The 15,710-nt window shown below is 45.2% G+C and overlaps 1 protein-coding gene across 2 annotated transcripts in view; it reads left to right on the top strand.

The window, feature by feature from the left end:
- Nucleotides 1-15,710, top strand: part of MCC (MCC regulator of WNT signaling pathway) — a 336,988-nt gene that overhangs the window by 315,557 nt on the left and 5,721 nt on the right. For both annotated transcript variants that reach the window (XM_054688299.1, XM_054688300.1), the window contains 3 exons: nucleotides 538-744; nucleotides 4,887-4,987; nucleotides 15,567-15,689. In XM_054688299.1, the coding sequence (XP_054544274.1) occupies nucleotides 538-744; nucleotides 4,887-4,987; nucleotides 15,567-15,689 (431 nt within the window). The remainder of the gene's footprint in view (nucleotides 1-537; nucleotides 745-4,886; nucleotides 4,988-15,566; nucleotides 15,690-15,710) is intronic.

The following is a 15,710-nucleotide window of genomic DNA, read 5'->3' on the forward strand; positions in this document are numbered from 1 at the left end:
GGCTTATTTCTATTGATCGTGTTTGGGCTCCCTGAAGTAGACAAGACCAGCAATGTCATTGCTGTGGGTGCACCCCACCTGATGGCTCAGCTGCAGGCCACCAAGAGTGCCATCAGGGTGGTTGACTGCATGGACTGGTGCCATAGAAAAGAAATTGGATGGAACCTGTTCAGGCCTAGCCAAATCAGTGCTGCCTCCTCTGCATCCTCTTTGACTGGTGATGCTCAGCTCCTGCATGCCAGATAGGTGGCTTCTGACAGGAAAGTATGGCCATTTGGGGGGGAGTAAGGAATTCTAATTATTAGGAAGGTTTTCCTTATAATGAGCAGAGATCTTCTTGCCTGCAATTTTACCTGTTCATCTCAATTCAGGTCCACGGAGTGACATAACACACAATTTGTCACATGTCAGTCCTTCTGGTGTGTAGAAACCACTATTGTGTCTCCTGCCCATACTGTCTTATCCCCAACCAATAGCTACCAATAGTTCAAGGTCCTGATCACATCCCTCTTCACACTGGCTTCTCTGTACCCACAGGAGGAGATGGCTGAACTGAAGGCCCAGCTCTACCTACTGGAGAAGGAGAAGAAGGCCCTGGAGCTGAAGCTGAGCACGCGGGAGGCGCAGGAACAGGCCTACTTGGTTCACATCGAGCATCTGAAGTCAGAGGTGGAGGAGCAGAAGGAGCAGCGCATGCGGTCCCTCAGCTCTACTAGCAGCAGCGGCAGGGACAAGCCTGGCAAGGTAGAGGGCACAGCCCGAGCAGCTCACTGCCTGCCTTACCACCCCACATCTCCTGCCATGCTACCCCATTTTCCTTATGTGCATAGAAACCACCAGCCATTCTCAAGATCTGAAAGAAGGTGATATTTTAAGTGCAAAGAGACGAAATCCACATTTTTAAAAATTCTCCCTTTATATCACAGTGGAAACATTATCTCACATTACAGTCTTAATGGGGGAGGGACTTAGCTGTCCTAAGGTCTGATAATAATTTCACCTTATCTGTCGTGTGTCACACAGCAACCATCATAGATTGATCCCTCTGCACAAACCATACAGAATTCCAAGGAAGGAGTAGTTATTCCCATTTACATGAGGAAAATGAGATGTGTTAGCATCTAATAAATGGCAGAATTGAGACAACCCAAATCTAGCTAACAAGCCCCCTCCTCTTGTCTGCATTGCCCCCCCTGAGATATCTTCAATGTACGAAGCAAGCCGGGAAGGCCAGCTCTGAGTTATAGACGATATCACAGAGAGGGGCTGTCAGGGCTATCATCTTGCAAACTCACACCCATTAACCTACAATTATTTTCTAGAATTCAGTTCAAGTCACCATACCATATCTCGGCATTATTCTAAATACTGTATTGGAGGGCCTCCCTGGTGGCGCAAGGGGTTGAGCACTGTACCATGGAGCAGTCTGCAGCCTCTGCAGCATGGGTTTGGTCCCTGGCCGGCCAGGGAGAAACCCACATGGCAAGGCAGGCCTCTCCTGTCTCACCTGCTGCTCTCCTCAGCAGTGTGTTTCAGTCAGTCTGCCTTTTCTGTCCCCCACTCTGTCTCTGGTGGATCCTCTCACCCCCCGCATCACTGGCCTGTACCACAGCTCTTGTATGCATAAATAAATCTCTAAAAAAAAAAAATACTGTATTAGAGGGGGAAAGAAGCTCTAAGTCCTAAAGTGTCTTATCCCTCATCCCAGGGTGTGGAAATCTTGTGTATCCTATTTTCTGTTCCTTATAAATATCACCTCTGATGGCAATTTGTGTCAGGCCCAGAAATGTGGGAGCATGTGCTGTTTTGCTGGTATTATGAGTGGCTTCTCACAGCCCTGAGAAGGGGCACCTCAAGAAGAGCTGTGTAGCTGGAAAGGAAGCAACTAGCTAGGGCCATGTGGTAGTTCTTTCTAAATAGCTAAGAATTTTTTTTTAAAAGATTTATTTTTTTTTATTTTTACAAGGAGAGCAGCAGGCGAGAAAGGAGAGGTCTGCTTCGCCATGTGGGATTCTCGCTGGCCGGCCGGGATTGAACCCGCGCTGCAGAGGCCACAGACAGATTCACAGCGCAGCATCCAACTGCCTGCGCCACCAGGGAGGCCCTAGCTAAGAATTTTTTTAAATATTTATTTATTTATTGCATAGAAGAATTGGTATATAGGCCAGAGGTTGGGGGGGTGGGGTGAGAGGATTCACCAGAAACAAAGTGGGGAACAGAACAGATTGACTGAGATACACTGCTGAGGGGAGCAGCAGGCGAGTCAGGAAAGGTCTGCTGCACCATTTGGGTGGCTCCCTGGCCAGGGATCAAACTCAGGCCATTGAGGTGATAGTACTGAGACTTACTGCCCAGGCCAGCAGGGAGGCGCCCTAAATAGCTAAGAAATTTTAAATGTCTTTCACAGGTACACTTTGCCCACCTCGCACCTGCTAAGGAGCTAAGGGAGGGAGTAGAGTGTCCACCAAGGCCAGATCCACCAGGACCCTGGTGCTTCTCAATCTTATGTTCATTTGTTAGATGTGGTTTGATCCTGGCAAGGTGCTGGGGGCAGTTCCAGGAGTTTGGGTTCCAGAGAAGACAGTGATGGACAAGCAGATAACAATAAGGCAGAACTACATCCTGAATGGTAGGATCAATTCGGAGTGTGGTAGGAGGCCACAAACCAAGCACAAAATCCAAATGTGGGGATTCACAGCAGGATTCCTAGACTGAGACCCTGTAGGGAGCTGGAGCAAGCAGGGACAGAGGGCCAGGGCAGAATGGGGAACCAGAGGAATTGACCCATTAGCTGGACAAGTTGGCCTGATGGACAGTGATGAGTCACTGAAGGGTTTGCTGCAGGAGACACTGTGACACATTCTGGGCTTTGGAGAGGCACCTGTGCATGTGTACCATGAGCCATCTGTGTCCACGAAGTGCTGTTTCATATAGTATCCGGGGTTGGAGGAGATGGGATTTTCCATTCCATGCAAATATCTTAAGATTTTTATATAGACTTTCAAGTTTGTCAGTGGTCACTTGGGGACAGAGTCTGAGAGACAGAGCTCCAGTGTTTGTGGGTGCAAACTCTTAGGGTGTGGTGGAAATGAACGTGCCAGCATCTTACCAAAAGACCCATGAACTGCTAGTTCTCAGAATTTATTTTTACTTGGGAAGCAACATGTTTTATGGAATGACTTCAAAATACAGAAATCTCTGGTGGGACAGGTAATTTGGTCAGATGATTTAAAAATATTTTTACACCAGTGTAAGAAGCTTTTTAAGTGTGCTTTGTGTTGTTCAGTTCAGGTGGTGAAATTAGAATACACTGATTTCCGTGTCTTTCAAATATTAGATCCATGTAGTATTTCAGTGAAATCTCTATTCTGGGATGTTTATTTGATCTTATTTTTTGGTAGATGAGGCAAATGGTAAAAAGCCAGTCAGTCAATTTTTTAGCATTCTTTGGGACACATGGACAGACATAACTACTCAAATTTGCTGTTACAGAATTAGAGTATGAAAGCAGACTATAATACAAATGGGCATGGCTGTATTTCATAACTATCTATGGACAAAGGAATTTGAATTACATATGATTTCTATACATCAAAAAGATATTGTTCTAATTCTTAACCTGTGGACCCTAACAAAACAGATAGCAGCAAAAATTTGGATCTAGAACATTCATTCTTGCTCCACAGGATATAGCCATCCCTACTTAAAAACTTCTCTGCAGCAAAAAATTTTATCCACATTGCATTAGATTTTGGTAGCTATTATCTCTATGCAATAGATATTACCAAACATGTTCAGTGAGAGGCAGGTGGGATAAAGAAGTCTCTGTCCTTAAATCTCATGAATTGTTAACATTACTTGGAAGTTGGCATACAGGGAAAGAGCTGCAGGTGGTGGGCATGATAAAGGGAAGGGGGTTCAGATGTGACTGCTTGAGACGAACCCCCCAGGTCAGAGGGGTTGAGGGAGACTGTGCCCTCCCTCATCTAGACCCCTAGCTCTGATTCATGCTGCCTGTACCTCTCAGACTGTCTTCACATGACTTTCCAATTACTTTCACTCTCATGTGACAGATCACACACCTTTTACTCTCTGGCCGGGGTGTGGTAGATTCTTGGTATAGGACTGTTCAGAAAATTATCAGATGAGAGCCTGCCCTAGCCACTTTATTACTCAGTGCAGCTCTGTGCTCCGTCCAGGCACAGAGAAAGTGGAGTGCTCTGCTGGTGCATCACTGGTATCCGAAGAGTGTTCATTGGATTCAGGCTTCAAGAGTTCTGGCTCTTATGTTTCCTCATGTGTAAACAAGAGGATATTTAGCTAGTGTCAAGCTTCCAACCTCATGCGAAGACCTTGGTGGGTCTGCACTTGTCCATCTCCTTCCTGGGTTTTCTAGATGCCCACACCAAACCCACTATACCTCCTAAAGCTAGAGAAGATAGTGTTCTCCCAAGGAGAAGTGGGATAGGGGCAGGGACACGCGGTGTATTTTGTGAGTAACTAGAGTTTTTGCTGAGTGAAGAGGTCTCCCGTCTGAAGCAGCCGACCTGAGTCTGACTCCTGATCCCATGTGTCCTCACTGGTGACTTGGCACGTGTCCTGTACCTGTGCTTTAGTTCTCTCCTTGGTGAAACGCGGACAGTGAAGCAGCTGCCCCATAATGACACAATGATAAAATATGTGAATATATGTGGTGCTTAGACCCACACGCAGTTCCCTAGGCACTCAGCACTCTCTGCAGTGTCGCTGCCCACGCCCAGCTGGGAGGCTGCAGGTTCAAGGCAGGCAGCGCTTGTTGATGGTCCTTGCTCCAGTCACCTGCGATGTATTGCCCAGTGTTCTCAGTCTTGGACCCAGGCTAACAAGTGTGTGCTTGCTGTTCTCAGGACTGTGCTGACGCTGCCTCCCCAACTTTGTCCCTGGCTGAAATGAGGACAACATGCAACGACAGTGAGCTGGCTGCAGAGTTTGCTAATGCCATCCGTCGGTAAGCACCCTTCCTTCCACTCACGAGCATTTATTCTAGGGATGATGGCTTCATTCTGTGCTTTTGGCTGCTCATGTTCACTCTTCGTGGATCATTCCAGCCCTACCTGGGCAGAAGGAAGGGCTGACATTTGCTTCTTTTGCCTGGGCCTTGGGGCATAGACTGGAGAAGTTTGTTGGTGCCCAGGCTTCAAGGGGAATGGCAGGGGGTACAGAAGCAGTCATCTCTCCTGCAAATAGAAGTAGCTTTCCTTTTTTTTTTTTTTTTTTTTTAAGATTTAATTATTTATTTATACAAGCACTGGGTACAGTCAGAAGCGTGGGAGGGTGAGAGAATTCACCAGAGCCAGAGCGGGGAGCAGAGCAGGCAGAAGGACCGAGGTACACTGCTGAGGGCAGCAGCGGGCGGCAGGAGAGGTCTGCGCACCATGTGGGACCCTCCTCCGGTGGCCGGGGAGCAGCCGGGGATCGAACCGGCACTGTAGCAGCTTCGCAACCCAGCGCTCAACCACTGCGCCACAGGAAGGCCCGAAGTAGCTTTCCTTTTTCGTTGTGGTATTGTGTTGCCAAGAACCTTCAGGACAGTGATCAATGGTAGTAATCAAAACTGGCATCTTTCCCTTGTTTCCAGCATCGGCGGGGTGCTTTCCCATTCAGAACACCTGTGTTCAGTTCTCCATGTTTCCTGTCAGTTCAGTGTTTCTTCACCTCCTTTCTTTCTCTCTTGCAAGGACACCAAGATGTGACTCATCTAGATGTGTCCCATAACTTCACTTTTCATATTTTACCATTCTTAAGCACTCCGTTCTGTCCCATAGAAAGGTAATGCAAATTACACATAATTTTATTTTATTTTTTTTTAATTTTTTTTTTTTATTTTTTATAGAGGCATGTTTTATTTATTTATTTATTTGTTTGTTTGCTTGTTTATACATGCACTGGGTACAGTCAGAAGCGCGGGAGGGTGAGAGAATTCACCAGAGCAAGGAGCAGAGCAGGCAGAAGCGAAGTACACTGCTGAGGGGAGCAGCGGGCGGCAGGAGAGGTCTGCGCCATGTGGGACCCTCCTCTGGTGGCCGGGGAGCAGCCAGGGATTGAACCGGCGCTGCAAAGGCCACGGGCAGCTTCCCAACCCAGCGCTCAACCGCTGCGCCACCGGGGAGGCCCACACATAATTTTAGACTTTCTATTAGCCAAATTAAAAAAGTAAAAAGAAACAGTTAAATCCTCATCAATTATTTATCTGACTTATTTTACTTAATTCAGTGTATCCAAAATATCATTTACCTTATAATCAACATTTTTAAAAGATATATTAATGAGATAGTTTATCTTCTTATACTACATTTTCAAGATCTGACATGTATTTCTCATTTAAAGCACATTTCAAATCCAAACCAACAAAATTGTGCTCAAGAACCATAGATGGCTGGACTGCCTACTGGACAATTCTAGAGAGACTCTTTAGCTCACTAGTTTGTTCTTTAGCTATAGACAAACACTGTGGTGTTTGTCTTACATGTTGAGTTTATTTTGGTGATGAAATCTAGCATCTCTTTTTAATGATATGATATGATATCTTCTTACATCTCTCTGAGAATATTTACTATGTATCTTCTAAAGTTTTATTTTCTCAGCTGTATTAACTTTCCTCACATAAAAATTCTTTTTAGAACTCCATGGTTCTTTCTTGGTTTTGGCTCACAAACTCACCTTCTAGGCTTCCTCCTGGCTGAACACAGTTGTCTGAGTTGCGAGTCTGTCCTGAGCATCTGGCTCCTGTTCTGATGTCCAGCACCTCTGGTTGGGCCATCTCTGAAGCCCCTGTTTCTTTTTTTTTTTAAAAAATTTTTTTTAAAACATAAGAGTTTCTCTTTGTTTTTGTATTTGTTTTTTTTTTTTTAAGATTTATTTATTTATTTATACAAGAACCGGGGTACAGTCCAGATGCGCAGGAGGGTGAGAGGTTTCACCAGAGACAGAGCGAGGAACAGAACAGGCAGACTGACGAAACACACTGCTGAGGAGAGCAGCAGGCGAGACAGGAGAGGTCTGCCACACCATGTGGGACCCTCGCTGGCCAGCTGGGATCCAACCCATGCTGCAGAGGCTGTGGACAGCTTCACAGCACTGCCGTCAACCTGCTGTGCCACCAGGGGAGGCCGGCCTGTTTCTTTTTGTAGCAGCTCTCTGAGTATTTTGAGCTGTGGTTTCCTTTTTCAGGAAGGATAAAAATCTGCCCCTTTACTTTGTATCTTTTTGCTAATGGTGTCTGGTATGCCAAGAGTTCTCCATGCTTGCTAACATGCGTGGGGATTTTTAAAAATTACATATCCTGTCTTTTCTGGATATTTAGGGTAGAGTGAAAGGTTCCATATACTCCCAGTCAGCTGTCTCCATCCAGTGGGGTTGCTTATATTATGTGGCCTCCAAGCTGAAGGCAGATTGCTTGTGGGGAGCTTTCCCCCCCTCCTGACTCACTCACCCTCACTTTTATCTTTCCTTTCTTGTTTTTACACTGCCAGTGCCTATGGTTAAATTGGTGCTTGTGGTTAAATTGTAATTGCTTTGCTTGCAGTGGGGAAAGAATGGCAACTAGGTAAGTACTCTGAGCAGACCTGAACCATGTGACTGTGCCTTCACCTCCAGGTGCAAACTCACTCCCTGCTTCTAATTTGGATATTGTATCTGTAAGCTAAGCCCATCCATTTTTGAAATTTCCCAAACCTCATAGTCCTTCTCAGGCAAAAATAGGATGCAGGTTCTGCTGACTAAACATAAAGAGATATTATTTGTTATTTTGGTCACAACAGATTTTTAATAACCAATCTTAAACTGGTTAGCATGGACTTCTAATCAAGACCTAGATATAAGGAGATAAGGAAGCTCCCACAAGACTACAGGAAAAAGAAAAATAATGGAATTATGCTGTAAATGCAGCTTAGAAACTAGAATAATCATTTCATAAGGGTATATAATACAGACACCTGAGGGCTGAGGTTTGGAGATCTCTTTATTTTAAAACATCAAATGGAGGGCCTCCCCCATGGCGCAGCGGGTTAAGAGCAGCGCTGTGAAGCTGTCCGCAGCCTCTGCAGCATGGGTTCGATTTCTGGCTGGCCAGGGAACAGCCTACATGGTGCAGCAGACCTCTCCTGTTGTGCCCATTGCTCTGCGCAGCAGTGTATTTTGGTCCATCTACCTGTTCTGTTCCCCGCTCTGTCTCTGATGAATCCTCTCACCCTCCCACACCTCTGGTTTGTACCCCAGTGCTTGTATAAATAAATAAATCTTTCAAAAAAAAAACATCAAATGGAAACCAACAACTTCTCTGACAGTATTAAATCATTGCTGTGTTAATGGGTCAAGGCATTTGAGGGAATTTTCTGAAATACTCCCCCCTTGAAAATGGAAAAATACTTTGCAGACAACAAAGTCATGGGCCTGGGTATCCGGACTGAAAAGAGCAGGTATAGACATGGAACAGGGAGCAAGCAAGAGAGGAAAATCCGCTGCCTCCCGGAGGAGCTTGCTGGCACACATTTCACCTGCTGGCTCTAGATCAGGATGCCCCAGCCTCACCCCCACCCAACCTAGTGTCAGCCTCAGAGAACTCAGGCCTCCAAACTCACAGTGTGCCTTCCCTACCTTTGGCTGTTTGGAACAAAACCGGGACTCTATGCAGTTACACACTTATGATAAAACCCCATCTGGTCTGAATCCATTCCCATGAAAATGTATTGCAGTTAGTTGGCTCTGGTTTTGCCATAAACCCCATGTGCATGACCAGGTTTTCAGTCTTGCACAGGATGAGCATTTTTGTCAGGGCACCTTGTTTTTATAGATGCCTACACAGCCGGTGTGCTGCAAAACTCCCACCTCAGATGTCTTTCTTGCTCTTGGACCAGGTAAAATTTAAATGTGTAACTTTTCCACCAAAGACATAAACTATAAAAGTGCACTTAAGGAAGGGGATTTGCAGAAGTGATTCTTCTTTGTACTTAGATAGGGTTGTGTAGCCAACCCTCCCAAGCAGAAATTGGTTCTTCCTGCCTTTTGAAATTTGCCTCTTCAGAATGTCTATATATATAAAAAATATTCTTCTAATGGCCTAGGGTTACAACTTCGAAGTTTCTCCTACTTCTTATCAGCAGCTTATGTTGTTTTTTACCTCTTAAAGTCCCACCCATCCCTTTCCATCTGAAGTAGCTTCTCTGAGTTCTCCTCACTCCTCCGAACTCTTGGAGTAGCACCTTCTAGATCATTCTGCTGTCAATCTCACCTCATGTTCCACCACCAGAATCACTTAAAACACACTTCTGACTAGATTCTCTGCAGAAATATCTTCCATGGCTTGGCATTCAAGATTATATGTAGGTCTTTAAATCCTTAGCCCCTCCCTACTAAACTGTTTCCTCACTATACAATCTGTAGTCCAGACATTCTGAACAATTCCTCTTTCTGAGCATGCCCTCCACTTTATCCCCTTCTCTCTCAACCTGTGGCCATCCTGCTCCAGTAGACCACTCACCTTCTAAGTCACCTCAACTATGTACCTTCCTGCTCTCCTCAGAGTTCCCAGTGCCACTGACCACTCATTCCCTTCAGTGACCTGAAGACCACTTGTTGTTAGGAGTGCCTTTTAACAGTCCACAGCCAGCCTTCTCGGAGCTCAAATTCAGGCTGGGGCTCCAAAACTATCTGCCCAGCTCCAGAAGTATTCCAACTTATAGAAAACATCTGGCTAGAAGGGGAAGAAAGATACCACCAGTTGACCCAGATTTTAGCAATTATGGATTAATACTGCTATTGAGCCCTACAACTAGAATGAAGAAGGAACTGGGTAGAGTCCTTTCATATTTGGAGCCTCCACTGAGCAAACAAGCAACAGAATATTCACTATTTTATTAGTAGGACCATTATTTTAAAAGGCACTTTTCATTAAACTTGTTGATATTTGTATTTGATTGACTTGTCATAGCAATTAAGCAATGGAAGATGTGTTTAGAATTCCATAGATGCACATGGATCTGATGAGCATAATGGAGTACCAAGTATGCCTCTGAGTACACTGTCACATAAATAAGTTGCTAAACTCCAAGACCAGTACCTAGAAGCTCACAGGTAAAGACTGACTCTCATCCAAGGGGTTGGCAGGCACTGCTTGGGTAACTAGATTACTTTGGCGTTCCACTGTTTCCTTCATGTTACAAAAGCTCAAAGTGAAAGCTTTACCTGGAACTCAGGCAGACAAGTAAGGAGTGCCCCAGTGCAGGCAGAGGCAGGTCTGCCTGGGAACACTGAACGTGAACGTGACTATTCTTGGCTAGAAACATGTTTTGGAAAGTCTGGACCAAAAAGATTGTACCATCCTGTTGCTGCTGAAAAATACAGCCTCAATCAAACCTAATATCTGGAGGGCATCCTTATCTGGGGATACCTCACCCTTAGTCCCACAGCCTGTCTGTTCAGCAGAGACAGCTCACTTGTCTATCCTGTTGGGGCCCCAGCACACACCTGCTGGGTGGCAGATGCCTGGGTGAGTCCACTCTCAGGCATGCTGCTAGACTGTTCTAAGTGCAGGTGGAAGGCAGTGATGTGATCTTATTTGTCATATTAAAAAATGACTGCTCTGTGAAAACCAGATTAGAGAGTGCAGAGTGAAGCAGAGAACCTAGTAGGGGACTCAGGTTGTCCAGGTAAGACATGATGGCCACACAGACCGTGTGTTGGCTGAAAGGGAAAGATGAGATTTGGTGAATCGGTTTGTGTTGAATAACTGTGGAAGACTAGGGACAGGGACCAGGTAAGAATAGCTGAAGGAAGCCATCAGCTGACAGGGCTGGAGAAAGGTTTGGGGAGGTCATATCCAAAGTCCTGCTTTGAACATGTTCAACTGAAGATGCCTGTTAAGTTCATAGTCAAATAGACAATTCCAGGATCTGAGGGAAGACCTGGAGGTAAAGATTTGGAAGTTTTTAACATGTAAGTCATCTTTAGGAAAATAAATGGGAAGAAAGACTCAATTTAGAAAGTGTAGGCTATAAAATGTATTCATATCCCACATTCTAAATAACTCCTAGTCCTTAGGGGAGTGTTATATCAATAATGAAGTCAGAGGAATGGATCATGAAATGGATGAAATCCAGGCACTCAGGAGTGAAGAGCTGTGCCCACAGGCAAGGTAAGGACAGAGGGACCTTTGGATGTGGCCATGCTGAGGTCATTAGTCTCAGTGAGCAGTTTCAGAGAGTACGGCTGGGGTTAAAAAATAAAGTGAAAAGTGAGGCCAAGAACCACATGTGCAGACAATACTCTCAAAGACGAATTCTGTAGGATGAGCAATCACTAAGGAATCCTAGCCCGTGACTATAACGTGGCAACTCCCTGCAGAGGAGTCTGATTGCAGCTCCTCTAGAAAGTTTCCTGACTGCAGAGTCAGTCACCACCTCATCAAAACTAGCTCTTAACCTGCGGACTCTCCCCTCCACCACCCAGCTCCTCATTTGGATTTTGTGATGACAGTGCTTCCCCTAATTGAGAACCTTCCTTCCAGACCGCTGGCAAGCTGACCGCATCACACAGAGAGCCTCGCCACATATCTGCAGCCTACCCTGCTTGCTGGCAGCCACCCTGGTTTTACCATCACTGACTGGCATACTCCTGCCATGAGACAATCTCTTAAATTCCCTGTAGATGCAACTGCTTAAAATAGTTTCAAAGAAAAAAAAAAACAAAACACTCCCTATGTGATTCGAGTAAGATTCATAGGACATTTTTGTGGCCAGGAACAACCTTCATGTTTGGAGGAGTGAGAAGACCTGAAACAGACATCCTTGTATGTGCTGGTGACCTGGGTTTTCCTTGTAATGGTATAACCCAGCATGGCCTTGTTTTCACTTGATAAGTAGGCAAGTGCCCATACAGCTCGGTGTAAGAAAGGAAGGGAGTATGTGGTTCTGGGTATTCCAGAAAAGAATATCAGCATTTCAAAATGCTTATTAGTAAGCAGGCAAATGGAATGTATGTTGTTTAATTTTTACTTTCTCATCTATGTGAGCCTTAGAAAGTGCTCATTTAGCCTTATCTGAACAAACCATACACATTCTTCCTTAACTGAAGCCCAAATTTTAATTAGAAACTAGAAGGAACAGAACATGACAGTGTAGGTTCCAAAGTAACATAGTGTAACCCCAGCATGCACAGGAAAGGTTCATTATCAACTCAAGCAGATGGATGAAGAGAGTCCCAGAGCACTCAGTAGATCTGTCAAGCTTTGATGCTCACTCAGGGAACCAGGTACACAGACACATCAGGCAGGGAGGCTGGCAAGCAAGAAGGCAGGCAAAAGCCAAGCAGAGGGGCTGGCTCCCAGCCCCCTTGAATCTTTACCATCTTTCTTTGGCATTCTCGTGTGATCTTGCTTATGCTATAGTCACACTGCTCATCCTCCTGCTCCTGCTGCCACTGCTTTTATCCCCACCTCTAGGCTCAGGTGCATGCTCCCACATTAACATGACAAGCTCGCAGGTGATAGCCTGTAAGGGCAGGAATGGACACTGTGCAGGTTTTCTGATCCCATGCAGACCGAGTGAAGCAGGAGTCAGAGTCCTTAGTGGCTTTTTGCAGGTCTTTTTATTGGGATATACCCGGTACACAGCAGGCAGGGGTGCTGGGGGGCCGGGAGGCTGGCAGGCCTCCCAGCCCCCAGCAAGTCTTCACTCCACTCTCCGGCGTTCTCTCTGCTCTTTCTTGGCTTCTCTTTGGCTTCTACTGGCATCCCCGTGACGCTGCCCATCTACCTATGCCCACACCCTACTCCAGGTGCCCGCCATCAGGCATGCATTCAGGACTGCCAGGATCCATCATCTATCCTGATGGCGGGAGGGCAGAAAAGCCTGACATTTTTCCTTATCCTACATAGCCACAGAGGCTAGTGGCATAAAAAGCCTGATTCATTTACCTTACACATGAATTAGTGGACTTAAGTTCCAAATCTTTTTCAAAATCCTTTGAGGTTCTGAGGAAGGCTGAAGACTTCAGGAAAATATGCTTTGGCCAGCAATTGTGCATGTAAATTCAAGACCACGGAAGTTAGCTACATATGAAGAACACTCAGGTGAAGAACACTTTCATTTTATTGGTGCTTCCCAAATTTGCCTGATAAAAATCACTTGGTTCTCAATCCCAACCCTAAATCCAAACCTGAATCAAAATCCAAGGAAAACACATGGTACTATTACTCTAAACATGTGCCATCTGCACATAACACAAGAGAAACAAATATAAGCCATGTGTAATTTTCTAGCAGTCACATCAAATATTATTAAACACAGGCAAAATTAACTTTAGCCCCAAATATCCAAATTATAACATGAAAATGTAAAAAAAAAAAATCACTGATTCTTACATTCTCTTTTCCATATTGTCTTCAAATTCATGTCTACTTTACAATGAACCAGTGTAGGGGGATCAGCTCCAGGCTGGGCAGATTCACTGTTGATTTGGCAAATGGAAAAGGAGTCTTGGAGCCTTATGCAAATCTTACAGGCCTTTAATGCTGCAGCAGGGGACCTGGTACACGAAGGTCAGACCAGCAGGCAGGGAGGCAGGCAGCAACAGAATCTCCCAGCCTCCCAGTCCCACCTTCCTGCACACAATCTCCACTCTGGCTTCTCACTCACTTCTCAGCCCAGGTATCCATATTTAAAATATGTGCACACACCCCATGCTCTCTGGCTTCTGGGACCCAGCACTCAATCACAGGTGCCCAGTGCTCTTGTTCCCAAGTGCCTTTTGCAAAAACATGTTATCCCTTGTGGAGGTTGGGGATGAGGGGGCAAAAAAAGAGCCTGATTTAACCCATTTCCCTTACAATAAGCCACATTTCACATGCAAAATGGCTACCGATGGCCAGAGGCTGCCACCTTGGCAAGCCTAGAGTTGTTACTTCACAGTATTTAGTGTTTGTGTCAGTCCAGGTGAGCAACAGACCTGCTTGGCTTTGTCCTGTGTGACACTTGCTGCAGGCATTTGCCTCACTCAAAAACAGGTAAAGTAACCCACGTTTTAGGTTTGAGGTTTGGCCTTATCTCTATAGTAATAGCCTAGTTTTATTGTGCAGTGTGTACAACAGTTCCATCCCACCTGCTTTCCTGAGACTCAGCTCCCAGATGTGGCTCCCCCCGAGTCCCAATTGCAGTTAGAAGTCTATGAGAGCCTCTCCTGACTCCTGGGTTGTCCAGAAATTTCCCTCTGGTTTCCCAGGGCTGGGTGCTGGAGTGGGAAGCCCTTTATTTTGAACTGGTCAGGGAGTTCTATATGCTTCTGCCAGTGGGCTGGTTGGGTTGCTGATGTAATTGGGAGGAATGATATTGCTTTTTATGTTGTTGTGAAGAGTTCACTGTGACCTTTTAAATTCTCTTCAACCTTTCTTCTCTTTGCACTATTAATCAGTTTTACAACAAAAGATAAAAGAATCCAAACAAAAAACCCTTCCCTGTTCTTTTTTGGCAGAGGGAAGAAAAAAAAATCTTTCCTGCTCTACTGATTTCCCCTCAGCTGACAAGTCTGCCTAGAAGGCTGAGGGTGGGAAGGGAACCACCTCCCAAAGACACCTAAACAACTTTCCGCCTCTACCCTTAATGTTAAGAAGCAGGTCTGGATTGTTGTGTTGTAATTCCTGTATTTATTAATCAATTTGGAAAGCCTGACTTGCATTTACAGTAACTGAGGGCAAGCATGTGAAAGATATGTGAAATATAAGTCAGGAAGGGGGCATCTGAAAATCCTCCCACACCTGTCCTACTGGAAGAACAGCTTAGGCTCCATCTCAAATACTTTACAAAAAAGTATACAAACATTTCAAGCAATACAAAAGTAACATGGAAAAATGAAAGCCTTCCATCATCCCTCTTCTGTAAGTTAATCTTCGAGTTTGGTGTTTAGCTTTCTCCTGTTGTTAGATTCGATCAGCTGAATACATTTAGATTTGTGGTTATTCTTGCAAAAATGACATTCGTAGAACTCATCCTTTCCACTTGACAAAGACCTCTAAAATGAGAACAATTCCACTCCTTCCACCACTACCCACCTTGTGTTTCTCTTTAAGGTGGGATACTGCTGATTTTAACGAGTAGGGACTAGTCCAAGGAAGGCCACCAAAACCAGAAGCTTCTCTTCTAGACTCCTCAGGTGGTTTAGGAGATGCCTAAGATACTTGGAAGAAGCCGTTCAGGATTTTGTGGTCAGATTCCACTCTTTACTGAGCATCTGATATGCCCACTACATAAAGGAATTTCTAGATTGATTCAGGCCAGAAACAGCTTCCTGGCTTGTGCCATATACTGGGTCTCTGAAGTGCCCTCATCATTACAGGAAGCAGGCTCAAACAGGCCTGTAAGATGCAGTGGTGTGGTGGTGTCCAGCAGTGCAAGTAGTCTCATGTCTACCTATTTCCTTTTCCTTGCCTTTTGACTTGGTAAGTTAAATCTCCCTCCCCTCTGCTACCACTTCTAATGCAACAGTCACTGCCACTATCGTCAAGTTGTTCATGGCATCTTTGTCTCTCCTTGATATAGTGAGAAGAAGTTGAAGATCAAAGTTCAAGAATTGGTCAGTGCCTTGGAAAGACTCACCAAGAGCAGTGAAATTCGACATCAGCAGTCAGCAGAGTTTGTTAATGACCTAAAGCGAGCCAACAGGTACAATCTCCATTTGAGGGT

Source organism: Talpa occidentalis, unplaced genomic scaffold (genome assembly GCF_014898055.3).
Source record: "Talpa occidentalis isolate TD23 unplaced genomic scaffold, MPIMG_talOcc4v2.1 talOcc4.6, whole genome shotgun sequence".
Taxonomy (NCBI): Eukaryota; Metazoa; Chordata; class Mammalia; order Eulipotyphla; family Talpidae; genus Talpa; species Talpa occidentalis.